At 40.8% G+C, this 27,910-nt stretch overlaps 2 protein-coding genes across 7 annotated transcripts; both read left to right on the top strand.

Moving 5' to 3' along the window:
* Window positions 1–3,233: 3,233 nt before the first annotated feature.
* LOC135582999 (magnesium/proton exchanger-like) lies at window positions 3,234–25,404 on the top strand. Of its 3 annotated transcripts, XM_065181212.1 has the most exons (13): window positions 3,234–3,499; window positions 5,341–5,750; window positions 7,674–7,849; window positions 9,667–9,785; window positions 9,927–10,096; window positions 10,645–10,772; window positions 13,429–13,645; window positions 13,737–13,866; window positions 14,517–15,009; window positions 15,102–15,833; window positions 23,791–23,960; window positions 24,348–24,475; window positions 24,747–25,404. In XM_065181212.1, exons 2-9 carry the CDS (start codon window positions 5,375–5,377, stop codon window positions 14,812–14,814), a joined length of 1,614 nt encoding a protein of 537 aa, XP_065037284.1. In that variant the 5' UTR covers window positions 3,234–3,499; window positions 5,341–5,374; the 3' UTR covers window positions 14,815–15,009; window positions 15,102–15,833; window positions 23,791–23,960; window positions 24,348–24,475; window positions 24,747–25,404. The 3 variants fall into 3 exon arrangements, with proteins under 3 accessions (XP_065037284.1, XP_065037283.1, XP_065037285.1); XM_065181211.1 differs by having other exon boundaries at window positions 14,517–15,833; XM_065181213.1 differs by lacking the exon at window positions 23,791–23,960 and having other exon boundaries at window positions 14,517–15,833.
* Window positions 25,405–25,709: 305 nt separating this feature from the next.
* Window positions 25,710–27,499, top strand: LOC135672818 (uncharacterized). 4 transcript variants are annotated; one of them, XR_010513105.1, is made up of 5 exons: window positions 25,710–25,866; window positions 25,952–26,064; window positions 26,232–26,369; window positions 26,988–27,128; window positions 27,221–27,499. XR_010513105.1 is itself a non-coding variant. In XM_065181214.1 (4 exons), the coding sequence occupies exons 1-4, from the start codon at window positions 25,796–25,798 to the stop codon at window positions 27,020–27,022; spliced, it is 357 nt and encodes a 118-aa protein (XP_065037286.1). In that variant the 5' UTR covers window positions 25,710–25,795; the 3' UTR covers window positions 27,023–27,129. The 4 variants fall into 4 exon arrangements, 2 of the variants coding, with proteins under 2 accessions (XP_065037286.1, XP_065037288.1); XR_010513106.1 differs by having other exon boundaries at window positions 26,198–26,369; XM_065181214.1 differs by lacking the exon at window positions 27,221–27,499 and having other exon boundaries at window positions 26,988–27,129.
* The last annotated feature ends 411 nt before the right edge of the window (window positions 27,500–27,910 follow it).

The following is a 27,910-nucleotide window of genomic DNA, read 5'->3' as shown; positions in this document are numbered from 1 at the left end:
AGAGTATGAATGACAATAATGTATTATGGGACATGTGAGGTGTGTGCTACAATAACAAAAAAAAAAAAAAAAAAACACAAAAATATTGTTATCATATACAAGAGATTGATAGATGAGATATGATAGCTAAATACTGACCTTTCCCTCCACTTCCCATAGCATTCCGTTTTCAATTTCCTTGTATGAAAAGGAGTCTGACAAAAGTTCATCACCTGATGGAACATGTAGTAATTATTTTCATTGCAACAGTTGAAGGCAAAAGAGTGATGCCATTATAAGCACACATATGTTATATATACTAAATATATGAACAATGATAAAGCAATTAAGTGTGGACCCGTCTGTACATTAAGGTTAACCAAGTATTGGATTTCACAACAAGTGATGTGGTTATTTGGATCTCACAAAAAGTTAATAAAACTTTTTGAAACTAAAAAAAAAAAAAAGAGAGAGAGAATTTTATAAGTTGCTAGCCCTTATACCAAACATACATTGGATCAAAATCCTGATCAATATTCAAGCCAACGGCGATCATAGCTTCGAAAGAGAGAGAGCAGTCGTTGGTTGTGTGCCAAATAATAAAGATGAAGGGTGAAAGAGAAGTCCGAGACAGAGACTTTGTAATTATCAAATTGACATTAAGATGATCTGTTTATATTTATATGCCAGAAGAATCTGATGATCATCCATATATATATATATATATATATATATATATGTTTGTATGTATGTACGTATGTTGGTAGCCTTTTACTAGTTTCATCCTTTTACATATATATATGTATATATATTTGTATATATATATATATATATATATATATATATATATATATATATATATATATATATATATATATATTGTTGGTGTCTCAGGACTCTTGCAATTAAGTTTGCATCCTTGGTAGCCTTTTACTAGTTTCATATTTTGTTGTAGTTACTTTCCACCTCTAAAATTTCTGGACATAAGCAATTGCAAGAAAACGATGGGAGGAAATGTTTGTTAGCTGCAAGATACACTTGACAGAATTCATTATGATTTTTGGCATTTGTCATCTATCTGTTGTTTCTTAGATGAACAGGAAGCATGGAGCAAATTCAACTCTGAGAAGCTTTTCATAGGTGCCCTTGATACGTAAAGCTTGTTCGCCGATTGCATGAGCACTCAAGGAGTTAAACTGCATGGTTGGTTTTGATTTGATTATAATTCTTTTTGGTGGTTCTGTATATGTTGATCCGTCAATGATGAACTTCCAAAAGGTTGGAGCCTTGTCTCAAAGAGTAATTGTTGTCTGCTGTATTTTCGTTTTGGTTTTCATAGATCACTCCAGCCGATTTCATGGAATTTGTTATTGATGACCAACAATCTGTTTGTTCATTTGAACAAGTCAGGTACTGTATTAGTTTAGGAGCTTTTCAGATCTTAAAATTCTAATTTCATATGGTCACGGGCATATTATTTCTTTAATATCGTTTAACTTCAAGCTATGATTATTTCTTCAATATTTCGTCTAATGTTGTCCATTAATCATTTCAAAGATGTCTTGCAGATTCGAGTAACGAATTGGAGTGATGTTGCAGAACCACCGGTGGCTCCTGTGCCACTTCCGCGCCAGACAGCGACGGTAAGGTAAAAGCATCCATATAATCTTACATTTGATTTGATTCCCACACATCTCCTTGAAAACATCTTCATACACTTTATATTGTTAAATGTCGCATGTCGTTTTACGGCTCGATTGGACTCGCCCAGTGTCGCCATTTTATGTGAGATGTATCACCGCTCACGATATCCATCACTAAGACCGAGTCGGATGACAGAAGAGAATGGAATGGCATTACCACCGTAGGATGATCACTCACGATGACAAGTCAATAGTTGCCTCTCCACGTTCGACAAAAGCTGCAACATAAACACATTTGTACGATTAGGTTACAGCTCGGACGGTGTTCAATGATCATCCAAGCTTTAGCATGCATGAACGGTGGTGACGATGATGAAGAAGAGTAAGAGAGCAGCAAACATGCGGAAAACGTAGGCGGCCACATGCATCGCGGGTCCCAAATATTTTAATGCGGGGATACCGCCATTATTAATTGGGGTGGTTTGGTGATCCACCCATCCATGTTCAACAACCACGTGGAAACTGTAATTTTATCTTGCATAAAATAAAAAAGGACGCATACTTTTTTTAATCAAGTAAACTGTAATTTCATGTCTGCACATGTTGTGTCATGGATATAAGGACGCCGCTTGAATTTTGCCATCGGATGTAGGATGGTGATCTTAAATCATCCCATGTCCATGGATCTTATTAAAAATAAATCATATATATTTTTTTTTTTTATTAAGACATCTGAATTTGTTCAACCTATTATTGCTAATTGGTCTTTGGTTACATACAGCCTACGGATGAACCGCCATCTACGTTATCGGATATAATGAATTTTTTTAATATATTTTTTTTTTTAAAATAAAAAAAGTAATCAGTAACTTTCAATGGGATCCACTTGACGAGTAGCTCGGATGTACTTGGCCATTTGTTGATACCTGTGACCACACCATTTCTTGATCCCCTCTAAAGCTGCACACAAGAATCCAAGGAGACGAGTGAAGCAGAAACATTTTAGCATGTGGTCCACGAACGCAAATGAGGGATTCAGATCTCTTCCGGTCGCTTTCTCTCTTTGTCCCTCCTCCTATTAAATTAAACTAGTGGTGTCAAGTTTTATATGACTCGCGCTGCTTCCCAATAGTTGGTTCGAGCTGGATTTTGCGATTGGTTCATACGTGTAATTATTTCTTCCAGGTTGCCGCTTCAAGCTTTGCCACAGAAGCCGACACATGGAACGGGAGGGACGTGGCATCCACCCACGACGTCCGACGGGGGACTCATGACGGCCGGGCCTCGTTTTCTCTTTCCCTCTTTTGGCGGTGGAGAGAGAGGCGTGGTCCCACGCGGGGCCCGCTCGTGGGAACTGCCATCGCGTAAGTTTGGAATGTTTCGTGTGGTATAAGAAAACATATTTCAACTTTCTAAAAATGATCGAGAGATCCTTTTCGCACCCACGAAACCCGACACCACAACCCGTCGTCCCCCTCGGTTTGCCACCACATCCTGTGCGAGGTAACGAGAAGTGGGACGTGGAGCCCCCAGCATCAGGCCAGTGGTCGTCGGTGGGTCCTACATTTTCTTCTTTTCATACGATGCCCCACACCAGTGGTTCTCGTGGTCCGGTGGTGGACGGTTGAGATGAGGGGATTGGAGGGTTGCAGCGGTCGGCATGGTGGGAGGAGATCCATTGGCAATTTCCCCTGCTCGTGTGGAAATTTGGAAAACGACGCTTTACAGGAAACCTTCTCTTCTAATATCGCATGCAGCACGTCCTCCTGCCCCGTCATCCACCGTCTCACGCCCACCTGTATCGCCGGAGATCCCGTTGGATTTCCACGCCGGGATCCCTCGAAGACGACCCTCTCCGGGATCCGGCCCGTGAAGCGGTGAACCTACCCTCCCCGCTCTTCTTTGTTTTGATTTCCAACTTGTTTTTCTTGTTTGCTTAATTTTGGGGACGACTCCTCTGCGCTTTCCTTGCCATTTATTCTTTGTCGTGCCCACGTCCAAGATGAGATGGTCGAATGTGAGGAGTATAGATTCCTGTTCTGCTATTAATTTTACGGGTTTTCTTGGTTGAGTTTGCGTTTGATTTTTTCCGAGAATTGTTGACATCATGAATGTCAATTACTGTGGGATGAAGAAATGGGAAATTCTTTGCGAATGAAATTTGAGCTAAATCAAAGATTGGTGATAGCGATCTAAAGAACTAGCACGTCGTTGCATTGGAATTTGGTGCGAGCAGTCCCGGATCATTTGAGTTAGCATGTTCTCTTGCTTTTTAAATTCCGAGAAAAAAGAAAGAAAAAAAAATGATTCTTCTTTCTTTTCCCTCACTTTCACTTGGATTTGGAGGAGACTTGCGAATCTCATGATTGCTCGCGAAGCTATTGGGATGAGAAGTACCAGCGGTACTTTTTTGGTGGATCTTGAACTTCCAGTTAAACAGATGGAAGGTTGAAGGATCAAAAGATAAATAAATCCCTTTGCATGATAGAAACAAACCCTAGTTAAACTTGTTCCTACCATTGTCACGATCATTGTGATTATGAAAAAGGATAAGCTACATGGAAATATGGGAATCCTTGTTCTGCAATAATACTTGATCCTTGGGCACACAACTGTTCCCTCAACATATTGGAGGTTAAAAAATACATCAAATCTTTTCATAGGGGTGCAGTTTTCAGATCTTTATGTTAATGTTTTCTGATTTTCTCTAACATGAACAGTATTATGATTTCTTTACATTTCCATATAATACTTTTCTTTACTGTTATCTCTGGGAAGCAATTCTGCATGTAGCTTTGTACTATGAATATTTCATATTTAATTGGGGAACAAAATAATTTAGCCAAAATTACATACAAATGGTTATGATTTCTTTGGCATAGCATCTTATGTCTGTCTTGAGGTCTTCATATTTATAGGTTAGGATGTTTATTCTGATTAAGATAATTTAGGGAATCATCATGCAATTTTTAATAGGAAAAGTGAAGTTATGGTTTTTCCTTGGTCCTTGCTAGAGTCAACTTTTTGGAAGGGTATAATTTTATTTTCTGAAAAGTGAGATTTAAGAGAGACCATTAATTGCACAATCTTGAAAGCTTAATTATGCTTTAAGATCTTGCAAAATACATTCACCTAAATTTGATCATGAAAAGAGTATAACAAATACACTCTAGGAAGTTGATAACCATCAACAGATCTTAGTTTAGCCTCAACTCATATGGTGAGTGCGTCGTGCACTTCCCAGGAGTTGGCAACTAGCCTGGAGCCTTGTTTATGAACACATGATTCATGTGTTCAGTCATTGTCATTCTTAGGCTGTCATCAGTTTGTGATCTCACCTGTTGTTTTTTAGATGGGCTTTTCATTGTGTCCTCTGGCTTTTCTTGTTTACTCTTTTTAGTCTCAGTAAATGCAGATGCCCTGTTTCTTTGTTAAGTTGGTCATGTGACATGCTGATATTGTTTTGGCATGTCGACATGTCATCACCATCGGCATGACCATGGTGCCGCACATACCATCGCTGTTTTTGGAACGACACATGCTGACTAGCACAACAATCCTTGTTCTTGGTTATTGTGGAAGTTGCTGCTTAATGATTCTTTAGTGTAGTTCCACTATTACAAAGGCATGTTTTGGATGATGTATTCTCTTTTTTTATTATCTTTAGATTCTTAAAGAGCTACTTATTGATTTACGCTTTCTAATATTTAAAATTCAGGTCGGTTGAAGCTGCAAAGGGAGATTATTGAAACATGAATGTGGCAGGGAACCTGGGTTTTCTTAATACCTCATCTCATGAAAGATGTGAAAGCTACATTGTTTTCCATGCTGAAACTTCACTTTCAAATGGAATACGAGCATTCTTGTATTTTGTCGCTCTTGCCTACTGCTTCATTGGGTTGTCATCTATAACTGCTCGTTTTTTCAAATCGATGGAGAATATTGTTAAGCATACACGTCAGATTGTGGAAATAGATCCTTCAACAGGCACTGAGTTGATTAAGTATGAAAAAGTTTGGAATTACACTATAGCAGACATCACTTTATTGGCATTTGGAACAAGCTTTCCGCAGATCTCTTTAGCAATAATCGATTCAATCCAAAATATTGGTCAGTTGAATGCTGGAGGTATGATCTATACTAGCTAACTGTTTGAATATACATTAAATTATTAGTTTGTAGTTACAATCTAACTTTAGTTTATCACTGCACAACAAATGCTTAATTAAAATTTGGTACGGTCATTCACTTCTTCTCCGAAATTCTTTTGCCTCTAATATGTCTCATGCTATGAAGAAATCATGAGTCTAGCAGATAATATCACCACTGTTCTAGGCTTTCAAAGTAGACCTGTCATGAGTGTTTTTTTGTTCCTCCAACTAGCACATACATATTGCACAAGTAAAAGGATTTTTCTCTTTCAATATCTACAAATGTACATGGGAAGCATCATAGTTGGTTCAACAGATATATTTCTTGCAAAAAGAAAAGTCTATTTTGTGGGGGATATGCATTTTCTTTATTTATGAAGATGTTCATTCATCCATTGGACTGTTAAGATTCTTGCCTTTTCCCTTCTTTTATTTTTTTCTTTTTCCTTTATCTACCAATCTTCGAGAGGTTGTGCTTTCTATGAATTTGTATTTGATGTAAATATTGCTATTCATGCGAGCTTGTTGTTTCCCTCTTCCAGATTATTTTATGTCTCAAAGGAATTTAGAAAGGTTGCTTCATGGATGTCTGGGATTGAAATGCATAGTATATTGCTAAATTTATTTTCCATGTATTTTTTAGGTCTTCTGCAGTGCTTTTTTCTTCAAATTTGGGGTTGGTTAGAAATTTTAACCAGCTTACTGTGCAAGTTAAGTTGACAGTCAACTTTAATTTCCTGGCAAATCTTCCATAATGTCTTCTTTTCTTATATGATGCCCTATAGTGGATGCTGGACACAACATGAATGGGGAAAAGCTGTTGGTAAGAGCCAACTGCTTTTACAACCTTCTTGGTTGCTTCGAGGTAATAAAGCTTGAGATTAGTAAGTAGACTTTAGAGGCTGATTTCTATTGACCATAGCTTGAAATTTTAAGGATTCCAAAGCTGCACCAGTTTAAAGCAAGATCTATGTTGGAGTTATCTGATGCTTAGGTTTCCATATACTAGATGATGACATTGAATTAAATATGAAAATTCCTAAATCTATTAGTTGCTCCATATATGTGGTTGTGGTCTGTTCTCTACACTTGGTCTTGAACTCTTCTGCAGCTATAACACCCTTGTAGTCTTCTGCACTAAAGTTAACTTGACTCGCCTATTTTGCACTGTGGATAGTTATCATTGTAAGTATGACCAATTGTAATTGTCTTTACCTCATTAATGCTAATAATCTTTTAAACTCAGTCCATGGTGTGACAAACCAATAGTGCTACATCAGGAAAGGAAGGCTGGACTTATTATGTATATGGATTATTATAACTTATGGTAAGGTTTTAACTGATTAAGTCGCATTGGAGTTCAAGAGGAGGATTATGGCTGTGTACATTTGTTTAGATCAGGTAATTACAGTGATTATGACATGGTCTCGGTCATGAAAAAGATGGTCAGGCTTGTACCGAGTGGCCCATTAACAATGCATTGGGTGAGAAATGCAGCAAAGTTAGCTTGATACTAATTGTTGGGCTTGTAGTGTAATTGGGTAATTACACATTGGTGTTATTTTAAGTTTTAGGTTGATGCCTTCTATTTCAAGCGTATCATAATCCATTCCCATTTCAGGTTTCTTTATATGCCTTTAATGTCTGCATTAAAGCGAACCTGCTAGGCTAGGGAATAAATATTATGTGGCTCAACTTGTCTCAATCTACTGCTAATAACTAAATCAATTATCTATCAAGAATACTGTGTCGCCAGAGTATGCTCTTCATCATTTGTATGTTCTTTGTTTTAAACTTTCAAGTTTATCTTCTTATCTGGCCAATTATCCTGAAGGTTTCAATAGTTACCACTTGGATAAATTTGTGATAGTGATCTCAGGCCTTATAATTTGATATGCAGGTTTAGGGCCAGGCACACTTGTTGGTTCTGCTGCATTTGATCTATTTCCTATCCATGCTGTTTGTGTGGTAGTTCCAAAAGCAGGTACTTTGAAAAAGATATCAGATATAGGAGTTTGGCTAGTCGAGCTGTTCTGGTCATTTTGGGCATATGTTTGGCTCTACATAATTTTAGAGGTAACTTATTGCGACTAATTGACCTGATACATTGAAGGGCTAAGAAATGTTTTGAACTATTTTATGTGCCTTCACTTTTATCTTAATGATCAGAATCATCTTGAGCTTTAAGTAACTTTTACAAATTTCATGATTGGCATATAACAAAGCTCCAGTAATGCCATATGTTATATAACCAGACTATGCAACTTAAAAAAGAATCAAAGAATTAAGACACTTAAAGCTTTTCGACATCAACATGTAAAGAAATTTTCTCTAAGTGAGTCATAGTTCATGGATCAGGACATGGAAAGTTTTAAGCTGTTAATTAGTGTTTCCAGCTTCAATTTTTTCACCTACTGGCATTGTGCATTGGGTAAGATGCTCTAGATTCATGCTGTTTTAGGTGTCCAACAGTTTAGCAGGCTACCTTTTGCCACTGATCAGAGACATTGTTGGTTAATCACTCAAAAGGACTGCTAATCAATTTCTCAGATAAACCAAAAAGACTGCTCTTTTCCAAAATTCTCTAAAATATTTTGGTTGTTAGTGGGAATATTGCATCAATAGCTGCTAGCTCTAGGAATGTGGTGATCTTATGGATGATTTATCTAGGGTAGGATGGGAATCTAATAGTGAGACAACTGTTCAGACCAGCAGACTAATCCTCCAACTGAAGAATAATTAGTACATTAGGAAATTTTCTGATGGTTTTTGGCTGACTGTTGTAGTTTCTATCATATTAAGTCTATGCATCAAGTACACGACCAAGTGCAATGATCTTATTAAAGACTTACACGTGATAAGTGGATGCGTAGCTATAAATAGAGCACGTGATAAGTTCAAACATTATTTTCTTTCGAGTAATAGAAAAATCTTCATCAGTTATTTTCTCTCAATTATTCTGTCCCTGATAAGGCCATGAACATTTATTTTCTGCATTACGTGTTAGTGACATTATTGTGACTCGATGCTTGGCCCAATTATTGAGGCAGGGTCACCCGACTGTGTCAGCAATATCAGGTAGAAATATTTGCTCGGTGGTGCAGAAATGTCGAAGTATCTTTTTGGACAACTCCCTAGTGGTTATCATGTTGGTTTGGATATGTTATTGAGCTGCTTATATAGATCAATATATAATGTTCACAGCAAGGTTCGAAATATCGTATCGTACCGGTGTTTCGACGTTCGCTCGGTACGGTACGGAACGATATATCGAGCGGTATATATATATATATATATAAAGATTATATATATATATATATAAAGATTATATATATATATATATATATATAAAGATTTTATATATATATATATATATATATATATATATTTTTTATTTAAAAGCCGATGTCGCATCGCCTCGGTGACGTCGCCGAGCCTTTTTGTAAAAAAAAATATAAATAAATAAATAAATAAAAATATTATTTTATTATTATTATTCGTTCCGCCCAGTAATGGGCGGTCCACGTATCGGTATACCGTCGGACCGGTATGTACCACCCGTACCGGGCGGTATTATTCGGTATTGCTTACCTTGGTTCACAGTGATGCTATTGTTAAAGTTTATTTCGTTTTATATGCTATATTTTCTATATATTATAGAAACAAATATTTGAATAATAAATACATGTCCTTGACTGATATTCTTGAGCTTTGTCATTGTCAGTATATTTTGATATATGAAGCATCACTCTGTTTATTTCTAACTGTCATGCATTATAGTGCTTCTTTTCTAGTTTTTTTATGGATTATAGTACTTGGTCTTCTCATATAATAATATGAACAAACTTATTCTTTTTTTTCTTTTAATATGGACAATTTTAAGCAATTTTCAGGTTTGGACACCTACGATGATCACTCTTTCTGAGGCTGTGCTAACAGTCTTACAGTTTGGGTTGCTACTGGTTCATGCATATGTTCAAGACAAACAATGGCCATATTTGTCGATTCCATTGTAGGCATTTATGTTCTTATTCTACATTTCTTTTGTGGAACTTAAAGCTACTAAGTTATTATAGTTGCATTCTGTCAGTGATCAAACTGAAATTCACATTGATATTTATGTTCTCCAATGATGTCAATTTTCTGTCATCAGTGGAAGAAGTGATAGGCCAGAAGAATGGGTCCCAGAAAATGAAACTTTATTTATCAATGGGCATGACACACGTGAATCAAATGATAATTGCTGTGAGATTCTTCAAGTTAGCGAAGGTCAACAGAGTAATGTGGTTGATATATTCTCCATCCATTCATCTAAGGACACAGGTATAAATATAAGATGCTCTATCAGAATTCTCCAATCATATGGGAATGTTCATATATTTGTAACTGTAAATTTCTGTTATACGAAGCATTAACTAGATATTAAAATCTAGTTTTAAGCTGTCAAAATTGATGATATGGTGCTTTTTATATGAATGATAGAGTCGACTTTATCAAATTGAACTTTTAGTAGGTAAGTTTCTTTTCAAAAGAACATAGCTGCCATGTCACACGTTCCATTATCAGACTTTCAAAGAAAGCATGAATAGCTAGATTAGCATAGATAGCTCGATTGGCCTTGTTTTACTTATTTGGTTTAACTTTTATGCATATTGTGCTGTGTGGCAAGGTCAAACTAGGAAAATTTAGTTCATTATAGTAGCAGAGCATACCATTGGCATGCGCATTCTATTGTTAATATTTCTTATGCATTATAGTACTAGAGAAATATTGTTAATATTCCTGAACTTCTCATGCAACTGCTGAACACTTTACATACACATATATCATTCACACTTTGTTAATAGTACAAAATTTGTTCAACAATGCAGATTTAGTCTACAAAATTATTCCAGATAATGATACGGAAGAACCTTCAGAACTATATTGCAACAAGATGGTTGACAATAAACGGGATGTCCTTTCAGTTTGGATGCAACAATTTCTTGATGCACTGAGGGTAATTTCGCATAGTACTTCATTTTTGAAAATTTTCCCCTTTCCCTTTTATTTCATTTGACTCCAAGCCTAATTTAGTTTTGAGGACAAAAGCACCTGTTTGTTGTGTATATTCTTCATGACCCTGATCGGTGAGATGATGAGACACTACATTGTTGTTTTGCTCTTCATGCATGTGCCTGTGGCTCTTTTTTAAAATAAATTGCATAAAGAAGTTAAACTCAAATTCTACTAAAGTGAGTGAATCACAGAGAGAGAGAGAGGGAAATGTCTTGATATATTAATGAGTTATGAAAACAAGGGTACAAGGTAACTTATTTGGTAACATCACCAAGCAGAATAGATGGTCTAAGAGTGCAAAGAAAAGAAGAAAGCACGCACAGATGAGTGGAGCCAACTGGAGTCAGGTATTACGATACAGTGTTTAGGGATGCTGCGAGATGCAGGAATATTATCATACTACACATTGGCCATAATCCTCCAACCGTTAGATGTGTTTTCAAAGAATCTCTTATTCCTTTCTTTTCATAATAGCCAAGTCCAGGCCATGGAGAAGGCTCCACCGAAGCCTGATGCTGCCATTGAGATTGCATTGATAGTTACAGTTGCACAGAGAGAATATATATCCATAGATTCTGAGAAGGAATTACCACATCACTCATGATCAAGGGTTACCCTTGACGAGAATGATTGTATTTATTCAATAAATGTACATACATGAGTTTCATTGTTGGAGTTACACAGAATGCTTAGTTGGACCCTGTATGACTTTTCTTTGCCAGGACAACTTTTTGGTGTCCAACCTATCATCAATCAGCAGTTAGCAGTGAATTTTAATTCTGGGAGTCGCCTACTTGACCAATGACTTCTTGAAATGGGTCTTTGCATCAACCATAAGTCAATATATAGGAAAAAGATTTACTGGAAAACACACCACTGTGACATCATTTCCAACTAATGTTGTTTCACTCATCATTGTTGATGGAGGAAACCATTTTATAGAGAGCAAGCATATGAGTGGGTTCTGTAGACCTATACTTGTTTTCTAGAATACAGTTTACTGAATTGACTGCTTACTACATCCTTATCTGTTAATAACTTAAGCATGTGAGTTATCCATTCTCCATGCTTTGTAGGAAAATCTGTGCAACTAAATCAAGTCAAATGGGTTCAATAGTTTAATTTTGCCAAAGAAGGTTGTAAATGAAGTGAAAGAGGATCTAAGGACCTCCAAAATTCTGGGAAATTGATCTATCAAGTTGTTTTAGAACCTTCTTTGATTTAAGATTTCATGAGTCTTGACATGATAACATGGCTCGAAAAAAGCTTATGACGATATATAGCATGCATCCAAATACTTGAATGCTTCTTGCCAGCAGAAGTGTGATGTGAATTCAAATTGTGCTCTATTTTTGGGATTCATTTTATAAAGTTTATTGTAATTGCTAGTCCTTGGTATATGAATCCAACCTTTTGCCATTTTGATGCATGGATTATGAAATTTTGTGTAATTTCATTTTCTTTTTAATAATATGAAATGCTATTAAGGAGTACTTCAACTAGACCTGTTAAGTTTTTGGTGGATAAAAAATGAGCAGTTATGTGAATATATTTACATCAATATGCATAAATACTCAGCATTCTTGCATGCAATGTATGTCTATTGGCATGTGTTTGCATATTTATGTGTGAGTTTGCAATAGCACATATGAATTTGAAAATCCAGTTCTTCTGGCAGTCAGCAGCTATTTCCTTTATTACCACCTTAAACTCAAGCATCCCAAATGTTTTCTTCAAGGAGCACTTATTAATGCATCAGCCAACAGCAGTGCTGACTTGCCTAAAGAAGCTATTCTGTGTGACATCTTTTCCCTATAACATATGAAACCTCCACTTACAGTACTAGCAACCATCATAGTTGAATGTTATAGATGGAATGATGGTATGAGGAGCATAGAAGAATGGGATTTAAGGTCTGTTTCCATTCTTTGTTCATCTAGGATAAATGGTTATATGTCGGAATAAGAATGTGGAAAGTGTCTGTATACTACATCGACCAATAAAACATAGTGGATAAAAAATTTGGCATCTAACACTCAGAAAACCAGAGTTACAAAATTAAATTCGGATGAAAGGTAGGATTAACTATTTGTTAGAAGTTGAACATGTCATGTGTGTTTGTGCCAATGCCTACTGAGAACTTGTAAATGCTTATACAACACCACCAACAAGCAGAAATATCCCAGCAAACCTGCCATCAAGCTCTTTTTTTAGCACTATTGCTAGTCACCGTGAAATCAAATATGAGTTTTGTCAACATCATGATGAACTATTGTAGTATTTCTGGCATGAAGTTAGGAGCTGTCATTTAAGGGTTCTGAGCATAACGTTAGGATGGTGGTCCCTGGTAGCCAAAGTCTTTGGCCTGAGCAGTTCTAAAAACTTGAATTGACTCATGTTATGTCTGTGATTATGTTATTAACAATATTCATGTTCCTTGGGACTTTTTGGAAGGTGGATATGCAAATTCAAGTATGTTGGACAAAAAACAGAAGTCTAGAACCCAGTAGAGTATTTCCTATAAAAAATCCTTGAGTCAATGGATATTTTGCCGATAAGAAGATTGTTCTTTTCTAAATTTGGTTTCATTTTAACAGTTGGAGAGCACTGAATCAAAGAAAATGGTCAGTTTCTACTTGTGGATAGGGAGAGTCCTTTGGAAATTAATCCTCATGCCCTGGAGATTATTATTTGCTTTTGTGCCCCCATATCAAATTGCTCATGGTTGGATAGCATTCATTGGCTCTCTTTCTTTTATAAGTGGGATAGCCTATGTGGTTACCAAGCTTACAGAAGGAATAAGTTGTGTGACAGGTCATCTTCTTTATCTTGTCAAAAAAAATTTCCTGCGTATTAATATATTAGTTGTATTTTTTTGACACAACTTTGTACTGCTTTCTTACAGGAATAAATCCTTATGTCATAGCTTTTACAGCACTAGCCAGTGGAACCTCATGGCCTGATTTAGTTGCAAGCAAGATTGCTGCTGAGCGTCAAATCACTGCAGATTCTGCCATTGCTAACATCATTTGCAGGTCTGTTCTCATCAGATGAACATACTTGATAAAAAAGAACTAATACAAGCTTGGGGATCTTTAAGTTGCTTAAGTGCCAGTAACACATAATTTCATGATTTTTAGGAAGAAAATTGTGAGTCCTAACTCCAAGTTGTAAGTTCACATGCTGAGGAGATAAAATCACATCGCAGTTAATTGTGGATATCAACATGCAATACATGTCCATTTCATGGCCTTTGCATTGGTGTATATTCACGGTGTGCTGCAATCTGAATCAGCAAAACAAGTTGAAACGGAATCATATTAGGTCAACTTTGTGTTTAGGTTTGATTAAATTGAGCCTGTTTAATATTTGTCTAATCAAGTTGTATCCTAGTCTCATCTAGTCCACCTGTAGTTTTAGTACTTGTTTATGGGAGACTGACTCCTTAGAAGAACTGGATATTCCCTGATTAGAGTAGAACACTATTTTACAAGTTCCTGATTAGAGTAATATGTCAGAATGCACAAGTTTTTTCCCCCTTCTTTTTCATATGAGGAAACTACTAGGAAAATGTTAGTGTCAATCATACATGCAACTGTAATTTGACTTGCATATGTCTAATAATTTGTTTCTAAGTTCTTGAATGAATATCTCACGTTTTTTTGTTGTTTTTGCATTTCTCCAGCAACTCGGTGAACATATATATTGGCATTGGCATTCCATGGCTGATAGACACAACTTACAACTTCTTTGTGTACCAAGAACCATTGTACATTCAGAACGCAGGAGGCCTAAGCTTCTCCCTGTTGGTATTCTTCACAACTTCAGCTGGTTGCATTGCTGTTCTTTTACTTCGACGAATTACCTTAGGTGCAGAACTCGGTGGACCAAAGTTATGGGCTTGGTTGACAGCCACATACTTCATGTTTCTATGGCTTGTTTTTGTTGTTTTGTCATCGCTTAAAGTGTCTGGAAAAATCTAAACAGAACCAATGCTGGAGTTTATGGCTTATTAGATTCTCAGGTTTATACCCTTTCTCGGCTGCTACAGACGCACACGATTATGAGAGTTCATGGGTTCATAGTATCTTGGATTTATACCCTTGTTATCTTCTTCTTTGGTTGGCGGGGTATTATACAGACAAAGACGTTAGAGTTTTTTTGGTGTTGAATTCCAGGTATCTTTCTTCTCATTGGGTTGCTGCATCGAACAGATAAGATACTGAAGTTTATACGATATTGGATCTCAGATATTTTTCTTTCTTGTCAGGCTATAGTGTTGATGCTCGATGAATGACTGTAAATTTACGGGATGTCATCTTTGTTCTTCTTTTTAGCATTTTTGGGGGTAGTTCATACATGGTCTTGTATTCGGATATATATATATATATATATATATATATACATATATATATATTAAATCTCTGAATTAATTCATCTCAATATGTAGCTTGATGTTTCTTAAGAGTTCCATTTTTTGTCTGAGTGTTTTTATTTTCTTTTTGAGCTTTGATCCTTGTCACTCCGAACATGTGTAAACCCGGGTATTCTGTATTTTCCTTTATTTTCACCTTGTACAATATAAAACGATTCATATTTATCTTTCTTAATCAAGTATTCTATTATTTCATATGACTGCATCCACAAGGATGTATGCATTTTTCCTGTGGTATACACGATGATGATCTTAAATCACGCGAATGTCCACTCATTTTATTAAAATAAATAATTTCCAATGGAACCCACACTACAGCGCGTGGACCAGGGCCGTTGGAAGCTATGGCGTGGGACTCGAGGGTGGTACACCCAATAAAGAAAGCGGTTTCCCGATCCGATAATGGACGGTTACGATGTGGGGATTCGAGGGTCCGCGATGGTCGGCAAAGGCGGTGGCGATCCTTTCATGTCGTCCTGCTTCTTCCCCACCAACATCATCGCCGGATATCCAGTCGGACCGCGCTGCGTCACGCCGCGCCGCCTCGCGGGATCCGACCCGCAACCGGTAATCTCTCTCTCCCCTTCTTCTTTGTTGTAATTTCCCCACTTTCCTTGTGCTTTGTTGTTGTTTGGGCCGCCTCCTTTACGCTTCCTTTGGCATTTATTCTTTGGCGTGCAGCGAAGGATGAGATAGTCGTCGGAGTAGACATTCTGTTTTTGCTATGAAATTTGTGGATTTTCTTGGATGAGTTTGGGTTCGATTTTTCCGACAATTGTTGAAATTGTAAATGTCAATTACTTTGGAATAAAGAAATAGGGAATTCTTTGCAAATGGAGTTTGAGGTAAATCATGGATTGGTGATAGAGATCTGAAGACCTAGCACGTCATTTCATTGGTATTTGGTAGGAGCAGACCAGGATGATTTGGGTTCGCATGTTCCATTGCTCTTTCAATTCCCAAACGAATATGATTCTTCTTTCTTTCCCCTCACTACCTCTTGGATTTGGAGGAGACTTGTCGATGGCGCATAATTGCTGACGAAGCCATTGGGATGAGAAGTAGGCGCACCACTTTTTTGGTGGATCTTGAACTTTTAGATGATCAGATGGAAGCTGAAGAATCAAAAGAAAAACAACTCCCATAGAAACAAACCAAAAGTCAATTTGTATCTACCATTGTCACAATCATTGTAGGTTATGAAAAAGGATAAGCTACGTGGAAAGAGGGGAATTCTTGTCCTGGAATAATTCTTGATCTTTATTTTAACATTGTATCATACATTCATCCCCTTGAGAATTATGATTTTTCCCTTAAATTTCCATATAATACCCTTATTACTGTTACTTTGGGAAGCAATGCTTCATGCTGATATTTGCTGTGAAATTTTCATATTTAATTGGAGAACACAAGTAATTTTGTCGAGATTTCAGACAAATGGTTATGATTATTGCTTGGGCGTAGCATCTCATGTATGTCTTAAGGTCTTCATGTTTATAGGTTAGCAATCAGGATGATTATTCTGATTAAGATAATTTACAAATCATCGTGCAAACTTTCATGGGAAAAGTCAAGTGTTGATAATTTACAAATCATCGTGCAAACTTTCATGGGAAAACTTACATTGCAATAGATCTCCTTGAAGCCCATAGAAACAATATCATCTCTTCTATCTTAGTACACAGGCTGGAGGAGGGAGGGTCTTATCACCTTCCGCACCACCATCTTCTGTTCTGCAGATGACCATTGCTAATAGCGCCCTTATAATTGATTCCAATAATTACATTTGGTTTGACATGGAAATGGAATTCCAATAATGTGGTGCTCCAGTCGCGGAGACAAACTAAAATTTATATAATACTTTTTTTTAAAAAAAATAGAAATTAAAAATCAAATAATGCTTTTTTTTTTTGCGGGCTTAAGGTCTGCTGGGTAAAGTCCGATGTCCAACTCCTGTGAACCAACCCAAACGCAAACCAACCCCTTTAATAAATAAATTATAATAAAATAAAATTGGATGATAGTCTTCGACTTTTGTTTTGCTGGTCTTGGGCTTAAGGCCTGCTGGGTAAAGTCCGATGTCCAGCTCATTAGAACCGACCCAAACGCAAACCAACCCCTTAAATAAATAAATTATAATAAAATAAAATTAGATGGTGGTCTTGGGTTTTTGTTTTGTTGGTCTTGGGCTTAAGGCCTGTTGGGTAAAGTCCGATTTCCAGCTCATGTGAACCGACCTAAACGCAAACCAACATCTTTAATAAAAAAATTATAATAAAATAAAATTGGATGGTGGTCTTTGGCTTTTGTTTTGCTGGTCTTGGGCTAAAGGATTGCTGGGTAAAGTCCGATGTCCAGCTCATGTGAACCGACCCAAACGCAAACCAACCCCTTTAATAAAATAAAATAAAATTGGATGGTAGTCTTGAGCTTTTGTTTTGTTGGTCTTGGGCTTAAGGCCTGCTGGGTAAAGTCCGATGTCCAGCTCATTTGAACCGACCCAAACGCAAACCAACCCCTTTAATAAATAAATTATAATAAAATAAAATTGGATTGTGGTCTTGGGCTTTTGTTTTGCTGGTCTTGAGCTAAAGGCCTGTTGGGTAAAGTCCGATGTCCAGCTCATGTGAACCGACCCAAACGCAAACCAACCTCTTTAAAAAATAAATTATAATAAAATAAAATTGGATGGTGGTCTTGGGCTTTTGTTTTGCTAGTCTTGGGCTGAAGGCTTGCTGGGTAAAGTCCGATGTCTAGCTCATGTGAACCGACCCAAATGCAAACCAACCCCTTTAATAAAATAAAATAAAATTGGATGGTGGTCTTTGGCTTTTGTTTTGCTAGTCTTGGGCTGAAGGCTTGCTGGGTAAAGTCCGATGTCCAACTCATGTGAATCGACCCAAACGTAAACCAACCCTTTTAATAAAATAAAATAAAATTTGATGGTGGTCTTGGGCTTTTGTTTTGCTGGTCTTGGGCTGAAGGCTTGCTGGGTAAAGTCCTATGTCGAGCTCATGTGAACCGACCCAAACGCAAACCAACCCCTTTAATAAAATAAAATAAAATTGGATGGTGGTCTTCGGCTTTTGTTTTGCTTGTCTTGGGCTTAAGGCCTGCTGGGTAAAGTCCGATGTCCAGCTCATGTGAACTGACCCAAACGCAAACCAACCCCTTTAATAAATAAATTATAATAAAAGAAAATTGGATGGTGGTCTTGGGCTTTTGTTTTGCTGGTCTTGGGCTGAAGGCTTGCTGGGTAAAGTCCGATGTCCAGCTCATGTGAACCGACCCAAACGCAAACCAACCCCTTTAATAAAATAAAATAAATTTTGATGGTGGTCTTGGGCTTTTGTTTTGCTGGTCTTGGGCTGAAGGCTTGCTGGGTAAAGTCCAAAGTCCAGCTCATGTGAACCGACCCAAACGCAAACCAACCCCTTTAATAAAATAAAATAAAATTGGATGGTGGTCTTTGGCTTTTGTTTTGCTGGTATTGGGCTTAAGGCCTGCTGGGTAAAGTCCGATGTCTAGTTCATGTGAACCGACCCAAAAGCAAACCAACCCTTTTAATAAATAAAATATAATAAAATAAAATTGGATGGTGGTCTTGAGCTTTTGTTTTGCTGGTCTTGGGCTTAAGGCCTGCTGGGTAAAGTTCGATGTCCAGCTCATGTGAACCGACCCAAACGCAAACCAACCTCTTTAATAAATAAATTATAATAAAATAAAATTGGATGGTGGTCTTGGGCTTTAGTTTTCTGGTCTTGGGCTGAAGGCTTGCTGGGTAAAGTCCGATGTCCAGCTCATGTGAACCGACCCAAACGCAAACCAACCCCTTTATTAAAAAAAAATAAAATTAGATGGTGGTCTTGGGCTGAAGGCTTGCTGGGTAAAGTCCGATGTCCAGCTCATGTGAACCGACCCAAACGCAAACCAACCCTTTAATAAAATAAAATAAAATTGGATGGTGGTCTTGTGCTTTTGTTTTGCTGGTCTTGGGCTTAAGGCCTGCTCGGTAAAGTCCGATGTCCAGCTCATGTGAACCGACCCAAACGCAAACCAACCCTTTTAATAAATAAATTATAATAAAATAAAATTGGATGGGGGTCTCGGGCTTTTGTTTTGCTGGTCTTGGGCTGAAGGCTTGCTGGGTAAAGTCCGATGTCCAGCTCATGTGAACAGACCCAAACGCAAACCAACCCCTTTAATAAAATAAAATAAAATTGGATGGTGGTCTTGGGCTTTTGTTTTGCTGGTTTTGGGCTGAAGGCTTGCTGGGTAAAGTCCGATGTCCAACTCATGTGAACCGACCCAAACGCAAACCAACCCCTTTAAAAAAATAAAATAAAATTGGATGGTGGTCTTGGGTTTTGTTTTGCTTGTCTTGGGCTTAAGGCCTGTTGGGTAAAGTCCGATGTCCAGCTCATGTGTACCGACTCAAACACAAACCAACCCTTTTAATAAATAAATTATAATAAAATAAAATTGGATGTTGATAAGGGTAAAAATGGCGATGTAACACGCCATGACGTCAGCCATGCCTAGGCAACACACTGCCCGAGGAAGTCGGCATTAACGCTTAACTCAGGCTTAGTTCTTCACGCCACGCCAACCCCAGGTCAGACGCTATCAGCCTGGCTCCTGCAAGCAGCCACATCAGATAACATCAAAACTCATCTATAAATACCCTAGAGTTCTAAACGAACAGGGGAGAGGAACACACACAACACTTGCATGGAAGCATCTCTTCCTCCAAAACCCTCTCCACTTCGCTAACTCGATCGTCGGAGGGGTCGGGTCGAGCTCCCGACCTGACCTGTGTGCAGGAACAAGGGCGAGGTCATACCTTCCCGACGCCACGCCAAGGCTTCACCCCCTACGCCACGTCCCATCCGGACAGTTGTGACCGGCCACCCCTGCTGTCCCAAGGGGCACCGCGCCAGGTCCCCGCACATTCAGACCCGAACCAAGCCGCGTCGGCCCCAAGGCCACGGCTAAAAAAGTTGTTCACACCAACAAATTGGCGCTAGAGGAAGGGCCCGAATGTTGAGGGATCCTCAGACTGATCCCGACGAACTCCCTACCGAGGGATCATTCTTAGCAGGGGCGCAGGCCTCACGTCCCTTGCGTCACGGGCCGCGGGCTGATGACCGCCCTGCGACCTGGGAACGCTACTGGCGTTCATTCGACAACCCGGATCTGCTTTCGCTCGAGGGCGCTCCGAGCGTCCCCTCATCGGTGTCATCCGAGGCCTTTCACGACCTCGCTCGTCAAGTCCGAGCTCTGACGGATATGGTGCAAACCATCATCTCGCGCGTCTCCCAACCGACACCCCCGCTCATGACTCGGCCGCTATGGCAACAAGAGCCGCCCGCCTGGGCCCACGCGACGCTTTCGGAGCCTCCCGCTTCGCCTCGAGTCCGACCGACCCCACTCGGGGATCCAGTGATGGCAGACCTGAGCGGCCGCCCGCAGCCCGAGGTATTATCTTCGGAGTCAACGGACTCCCTGCGAGCCTAGATACGCTTTCTTAGTCAGCGGCTCGACAAAGTAGAGAAGGAGTTTCGCAGCTCAGAGGGAGAGCTCGGGATGGACGCATACTCGGGATCTCCGTTCGCACTAGAGATACGAGATCACGCGGTTCCCCCGAACTTCCAGCTCCCTTCTTTGGACGCATACGACGACTCCACTGACCCGGCGGACCATGTCGCCGCTTTCCGTGCCCAATTGGCACTGTACGGAACGTCTGACGCTTTAATGTGCAGGGCGTTTCTCACGACCCTGAGGGGTCCATCCCGCACATGGTACAGCGGCCTGAAGATCGGCACGATCACCTCTTTCGGCCAACTCGCCAAGGACTTCGAGCTCCACTTCGCAGCCCATGCTCGGCCAAAGCCCTCCGCGGCACTGCTCCTCGGACTCAAACAAAGAGAGGACGAGCCCCTCTCACATTTCGTGGATCGCTTTGCCACGCAAATCCGGAGCTTACCGGACACTCACCCCTCTCTGTTAGTGCAGGCGTTTATGGTAGGCTTGCGACCTTCCAGATTCTGCTGGTCCCTCGTGGAGCGACCCCCCCCCCCCCCCCCCCCCCCCCCCCCCCCCCCCCCCCCCCCCCACAGTACCAGATATGCTCCAGCGGGCTAACCGGTATATCGCGGCGGAGGCTTGGGTGACCGCAAGGAAGAGGAGTGACTCTGGGCGGCGGACCCCGTAGCAGCGGTCAAACACCTGCGGTTGCTATCCGGTGTAATCCTCGTGCAAGGAATCTAGCCCCTTCCTCAGTCTCTTCCAAGCAAAGGCTCCATGTTTACCTGACCGCCTCTTGGCTCACGGTTAGCTTCGGTCTAACCTCCCTCTTTTTGCATTCGCACGGCTCGGTCGTAGATGGCCGAGTCCACCTTAGTGCGGCTTACCCGCCTGAGCCATGTCCCTCGGTCGCAGTCTGCCCGAGTTCACCTCAGAGCGGCCTGCCCGCCTGAGCGGGGTCCCTCGGCCGCAGCCTGCCTTCGCCGAGCTTCTCGGCCATACACTGCCGAGTTCACCTCAGCGCGGCCTGCCTGCCTGAGTTGTCTCTCGGCCCGAGACCACCTCCTCGGCCGCGTAATGCCCGAGACCACCTCCTCGGCCGCGTAATGCCCGAGGCCACCTCCTCGGCCGCGTAATGCCCGAGGCCACCTCCTCGGCCGTATAGTGCCCGAGGCCACCTCCTCGGCCGCATGATGCCCGAGCCCACACCTGCGTGGTCTGTCCGCCTGTGTCGTGCTACTCGGTCGAATGACCATCGCGACCACGCCTGCGCGGTCTGTCCGCCTGCGTCGTGCTACTCGGCCGCATGACCAACGCGACCACGCCTGCGTAGTCTGTCCGCCTGCGTCGTGATCCTCAGCCGCATAATGCCCGAGACCACACCTGCGCGGCCAGCCCGCCTATGTCGTGCTCCTTGGCCCCATGTTCCCGAGACACACCTGCGCGGCCAGCCCGCCTGCGTCGTGCTCCTTGGCTCCATGTTCCCGAGACACGCCTGTGCGACCAAGCCCGCCTGCATCGGGCTCCTCGGCCCTTCGGCTCCATGTTCCCCGAGACCTCGTCCGCGCGGCCAGCCCATCTGAAGACAGAAGCCATGCATCAGACTCCTCTTATACAACAACCGACGCATAGCTCCTTTCGGGGGGGGGGGGGAATATGATAAGGGTAAAAATGGCGATGTAACACGCCATGACGTCAGCCATGCCTGGGCAACACACTGCCCGAGGAAGTCGGCATTAACGCCTAACTCAGGCTTAGTTCTTCACGCCACGCCAACCCTAGGTCAGACGCTATCAGCCTGCCTCCTGCAAGCAGCCACATTAGGTAACATCAGAACTCATCTATAAATACCCCAGAGTTCTAAACGAACAGGGGAGAGGAACACACACAACACTTGCATGGAGGCATCTCTTCCTCCAAAACCCTCTCCACTTCGCTAACTCGATCGTCGGAGGGGTCGGGTCGAGCTCCCGACCCGACCTGTGTGCAGGAACAAGGGCGAGGTCATACCTTTCCCGACGCCATGCCAAGGCTTCACCCCCTACGCCACGTCCCATCCGGACAGCTATGACCGGCCACCCCTGTTGTCCCAAGGGGCACCGCGCCAGGTCCCCGCACATTCGGACCCGAACCAAGCCGCGTCGGCCCTAAGGCCACGACTAAAAAAGTTGTTCACACCAACAGATGGTGGTCTTGGGCTTAAGGCCTGTTGGGTAAAGTCCGATGTCCAGCTCATGTGAACCGACCCAAACGCAAACCAACCTCTTTAATAAATAAATTATAATAAAATAAAATTGGATGGTGGTCTTGGGCTTTTGTTTTGTTGGTCTTGGGCTTAAGGCCTGCTGGGTAAAGTCCGATGTTCAGCTCATGTGAACCGACCCAAACGTAAACCAACCCTTTTAATAAATAAATTATAATAAAATAAAATTGGATGGGCCTGATAATTAAATATATTTAGAGGTTCCGGGAGAGAGGAGGGCCGCAGCGGTGTCATCTTTGCCATTAGCGAACCCTCGTCCCCACGCCTACCCCTTCGCTTCCATCCATGGCTACCGTCGACACCGACATCAACATGGTTCCGACCGGCGACTGGTCCAATGGCGCACCGGCGGACCGTAGTCGTCCTCGTCGGTCGCCTCCCCATCGAAGAAACCGGAGAGGTTCGGGATCAAGAAGTGGAATGTTGTCTTCCTCTAGGACTAGGGTACGCGTTCGGTCGCCGATCCCTCGTAGCAGTTCGTATGGATTATGTCACTTAGCGTTTTGTTTCTTCATTCTTTATCCATGGATCATTCGACCGATTTGATGGTATGGTGAAGAATCGAAGGAATCACATCCCTGGATCTCTGTGAGCTGCCCTTCCCCTTTCTTGATATGCTCTGTCTTGATCTCATGTTTTGGTGTTTCTTTAGGTTTTTATATGGGGTTATGGTTTCTGATCTGGTGGTTTTTCGTTCTGGTTTTGATGTTCTTGGTTCTCAAATATCTTTTCCAGGAATCGAACGCCAACTGAGGCGAGCAACTGCGACGAGTGAGATGTGTTTCACGTTGCAGATATCCTGGTGATCCCGCGTAGCGTTTTGTTTCTTCACTCTTTTATCCGTAGATCATTCGATCGATTTGATGGTTCGGTGAAGAATCGAAGGAATCTCACCCTGGACCTCTGTGAGTTGCCCTTCCCCTTCCATGTTTTCTTGATCTCATGTTTTGGTGTTTCTTTAGGCTCTTATATAGGGTTAGGGTTTCTGATCTGGTGGTTTCTCGTTCTGGTCTGTTGTCATTGAAAAATTGACTAGTTGTTTTTAGTAGCCATTCTATAATCTATTATTCTGACAATTCCATTGACTATGGAATCTGTTGCCTTATGACAACAAGATATCACTTACCAAATGAACAGGCTTCTCATTTGATATGACTATGTATATCCACCGCTGCTGCATAGATCAATTAATCTAAAACCAATGCAGAAACTTATTAATTTCATGACCATGTTACTTCCTGTCCATGTTAAAGTGAACCAATTACCTATAATTGTCTTCTTAAATGTTGCAGATCAAGGATACTGGCTGTGGAATCAGTCCTCAAGATTTACCACACATCTTTACTAAGTTTGCACACTCCCGCAACAGTGCAAACAAAGCCTCCAATGGCAGTGGGCTCGGCCTTGCTATTTGTAGGAGGTACTGCCTTAAAACACTGTTAATGTCACCTGAAAGTGTAATATGATGCATACCTTGCAAATTTTTTCTCCGAAATTACTGTTATGCATAAACTTGTTGCTGTAGATTTCTTCTGGATTGGTGATTGATGTCTATGAAAGAGGGCTTATCTAATTCTACCACAACAAAAATAGAAAAGGAAAAACTCATCTACATGGATTCTATCTTGTTTGGCTAATTGATTATTCTTCCTGATTAGCTTTTTATTGACATTTTCCACTGGCACAATCAGGTTTGTGAGCCTCATGGAAGGACAGATCTGGCTTGAAAGTGAAGGCATAGGGAAAGGTTGCACTGCCACATTCATCGTCAAACTTGGTATTTGTGATCCAAGCGGAAATCTGCAACAAATTTTACAGACTACACCAAGTCATGGAGATGCAAATCTTCCCGGCCCAAGAGCTAAATTCGATGATGAGAATGGGAAATTTACTCCTATGATGCGTTACCAAAGAAGTGTATAATTTATACGGTTGGATTCATCTACCTACCTGCAGCATTTATGGCCTGAAGGCTCTGATTGGTGAAACCAATTTTGTGATGGTTCAAGGCTGTCTCTTTGGTGTTCAGCGAGGTGGTTTAATTAATTTGCAACCGGGACAAGTTTGTGGCTTACCTACGTGGAGTATGTGATCTTTGCTGATATAACGAGTTCAAATTAGTTGGTGTAAAGAAATAGTTGTTGTTTCCACACTTATTTTATCTGGCTGATGAGCCGAGTTTGATGTGCAACTAGATGATCTTTTGGCTTCAAACTTTGTATGATATTCTCCGAACGGCGACCCTACGTTTTCAGTACTTTTGTTCTGAACGGTTGCTAGGTTCTCAATCTGCTGCTTACGGTTCAGTGTCAATATGACTACACTATGATTATGTGTTTGCGATTGCAATTCCTTGCGGTGTCTACATTTAGGCTTGTGTGTGTGTCTGACGTGTGTATGCGTGTATACATATGTTCATGCATAAGAAAAAACAGAGCATGTCGATGTTCTTTGGCAACCAAGTAGAAAACAGAGCATCTCATATCTATGTGTATGTATAAGAGAAAATGGGTAATAAATTATATTTTTTTAACATGCATGTAATAATTTATAATAATAATAATAATAATAATAATAATTATTATTATTATTATTATTATTTTACAAAGAGGCAAAGATGAATAGAGACTGAGAAGAGGGGACCCGTCCCACCGCCTCCAAAAGTAATAATCTTAGAATTTGGAGCTCGGCCTTCTCCCTATGTATATGGCCGAAACGAGAGCTCTGAAGGCGTTGGTTTATGGCGAAGGAGACCCACATCGCCCGGTTCCAAACCATCAAGAACGCCTGCGATCGCCTCCGTTGTTGCAGGTGCTGCCCCCCCCCCCCCCCCCCCCCCCCCCTCTCCCCCCTCTATAAATTCTAATCCCTCTGTGGTTTCCCGACCATTCCGTAGCCAAAACGAGAGCTCTGAAGACGTCCGTTCATGGCGAAGGCGAAGGCGAAGGCGAACCACATCACCCAGTTCCAAACCATCAAGAACGCCTGCGATCGCCTCCGTTGTTGCAGGTACCCCCCCTCTAAATTCTAATCCCATGTCAAGAAATCGTTGATCCGTTCTCTTGTTTCCTTCTATTTACCTTGGCTTTCTGGATCTGCATCGATGAGTGTGGTTTGAACCTTGATCTTCGAATGTTGAAAGGATTATTGACAAGGTCTTGCTCGATTGCCGGCAGCTCTGGTGTTCGGCGTCGTCGGAGCAAGGAAAGATGACAAAGAAGAAGAAGAAGTTGAGGGGGAGGCGGAAATGGATGGCGACGAATCGACGCCGCCGCTGTTGCTTGCAACATTGGGACCCCGAGCGCCAGCGCCCGGTATGGATCTGTTCCCTAAATTTACTGAATACGAACCTAGATTTCTTGAGATACTTCTCACAAGATAGTCATCTTCTTTCTTTCTTTATTCCTTGTGTGTTCCTCGAGGAGTTCTACATGCCGCGCGTTCTTGACTTTTTTATCTCCACAAGAAAGATGTTCTGTTCTTCGGCTCTTGCATTTGTTGTGTGGATCTCGCAATGCCGTCTCGTCTGCCTTGTTACTTCTCTGTTCTTGATAACCTCAGATCACTAAGTTATGTAATGTTCTTGGAACCTTGAGTTTAATGCATTGAACCTGCGATTCCGGTTCTTCAAAATTGGGCAGTGCTTGCCCTCTTTGATTCGGCGAGCCAAAATCTTTCTGACAACATAGCTATGCCATTCTGCTCTTCTTTTCTTGTTGTCCTCCTTTTTTACTTGTTTGGTTCATCAAAATTTGGCAGTGCTTACCTTCTTATCCGACGAGCCAAAATGAACGGGTCTTTATGAAGCTTATTGTATGTGCAAGCACGAACAAAGTGTTAGGAGTGCACATGTTTCTTTTATTTGTTTTAATTGCATCCCCTTAATATTGCCTAGCTTTTAGCTTACCAGGCTTGATTTCTATATGCTTCAGGGGATTGCTATTGCTGTAAAAGCTGGACTAACTAAGACAGATTTTGATTCCACCGTCTGAATTCACCCAACATCTGCAGAGGAGCTTGTCACAATGAGGAGCCCAACTCGGAAAATCCGGAAGGATCCATCCCCAGCAATGGTTTGTCAAGTCTATAAATTGATTAAAATCGATTTATTGTTCATGAAATTGGAAGTCTCGTCATGTTTTTTTCTCTTTTGCATGATTTGTAGGAAAAGAATGTTGATGAGATCAGGCCAGATAGGAATAAGTAACTTCTCCGAATGAGGCAAATCATTGAAATATACTCTTTTACTGCCTGCAAGAAATTTTAGTAACATGCAGATTCTTTGATATTTTTTATGTGCCTTAGCTTTGTAATTATCTTGATCATGCTAAATTACTATCAGGTTTCCTTGTCAAAAACTTATTGCTTTCATAACATTGTGTTCATAAGTTTCTTGGATGCATAATCACTCTTTCTTTACTTGTTTGTGAAATTATTACTTTGAGGTTCCACAGGGATGTGGTATTTGTTGGTTCCTGTCTCCATGTGTTGGATAGACTATGCTTCACGCGAGTCTGGTGGTTAACGAAACACTATGGGGAGTACACGAAAAGAGTTTCAGATTTAATAATTGTCAAAAAAAAAAAAGGTTTATCATATGTGGGCTGAATATAAATAGTATAGGCACTTCTTATTTACGTCTAATGTAGCAGTTTGAACGGACAAAAAGTTTCCGTGAAGCTGCCGGAGCTACCTATCATTGTTGACTGAAAAATTAGGAGCCTTTTGATTTGAGATAGGAATTTGAATGATGCATGGACAAGCCAGTGACCGAACTTGCATGTAACAATTTGCCTAAGGAAAAGCTAATGGTTAGTTGTTGAAAGCTGTAGAGAACATAAGCAGATTAGTTGAA

Source organism: Musa acuminata, chromosome BXJ1-5 (assembly GCF_036884655.1).
Source record: "Musa acuminata AAA Group cultivar baxijiao chromosome BXJ1-5, Cavendish_Baxijiao_AAA, whole genome shotgun sequence".
Taxonomy (NCBI): Eukaryota; Viridiplantae; Streptophyta; class Magnoliopsida; order Zingiberales; family Musaceae; genus Musa; species Musa acuminata.
This window is presented reverse-complemented; position numbering and strand designations above follow the sequence as displayed.

Bases quoted from the DNA above. Each gene is read 5' to 3' on its own strand.
- LOC135582999 (XM_065181212.1), top strand. From the start codon at position 5,375: ATGAATGTGGCAGGGAACCTGGGTTTTCTTAATACCTCATCTCATGAA. The intron at 5,751-7,673 runs GTATGATCTATA...TTTGATATGCAG, and splicing joins TGGTCAGTTGAATGCTGGAG to GTTTAGGGCCAGGCACACTT. The intron at 9,786-9,926 runs GTAGGCATTTAT...TTCTGTCATCAG, and splicing joins CCATATTTGTCGATTCCATT to TGGAAGAAGTGATAGGCCAG.
- LOC135672818 (XM_065181214.1), top strand. From the start codon at position 25,796: ATGGCGAAGGAGACCCACATCGCCCGGTTCCAAACCATCAAGAACGCC. The intron at 26,065-26,231 runs GTACCCCCCCTC...GATTGCCGGCAG, and splicing joins GATCGCCTCCGTTGTTGCAG to CTCTGGTGTTCGGCGTCGTC. The intron at 26,370-26,987 runs GTATGGATCTGT...TATATGCTTCAG, and splicing joins ACCCCGAGCGCCAGCGCCCG to GGGATTGCTATTGCTGTAAA.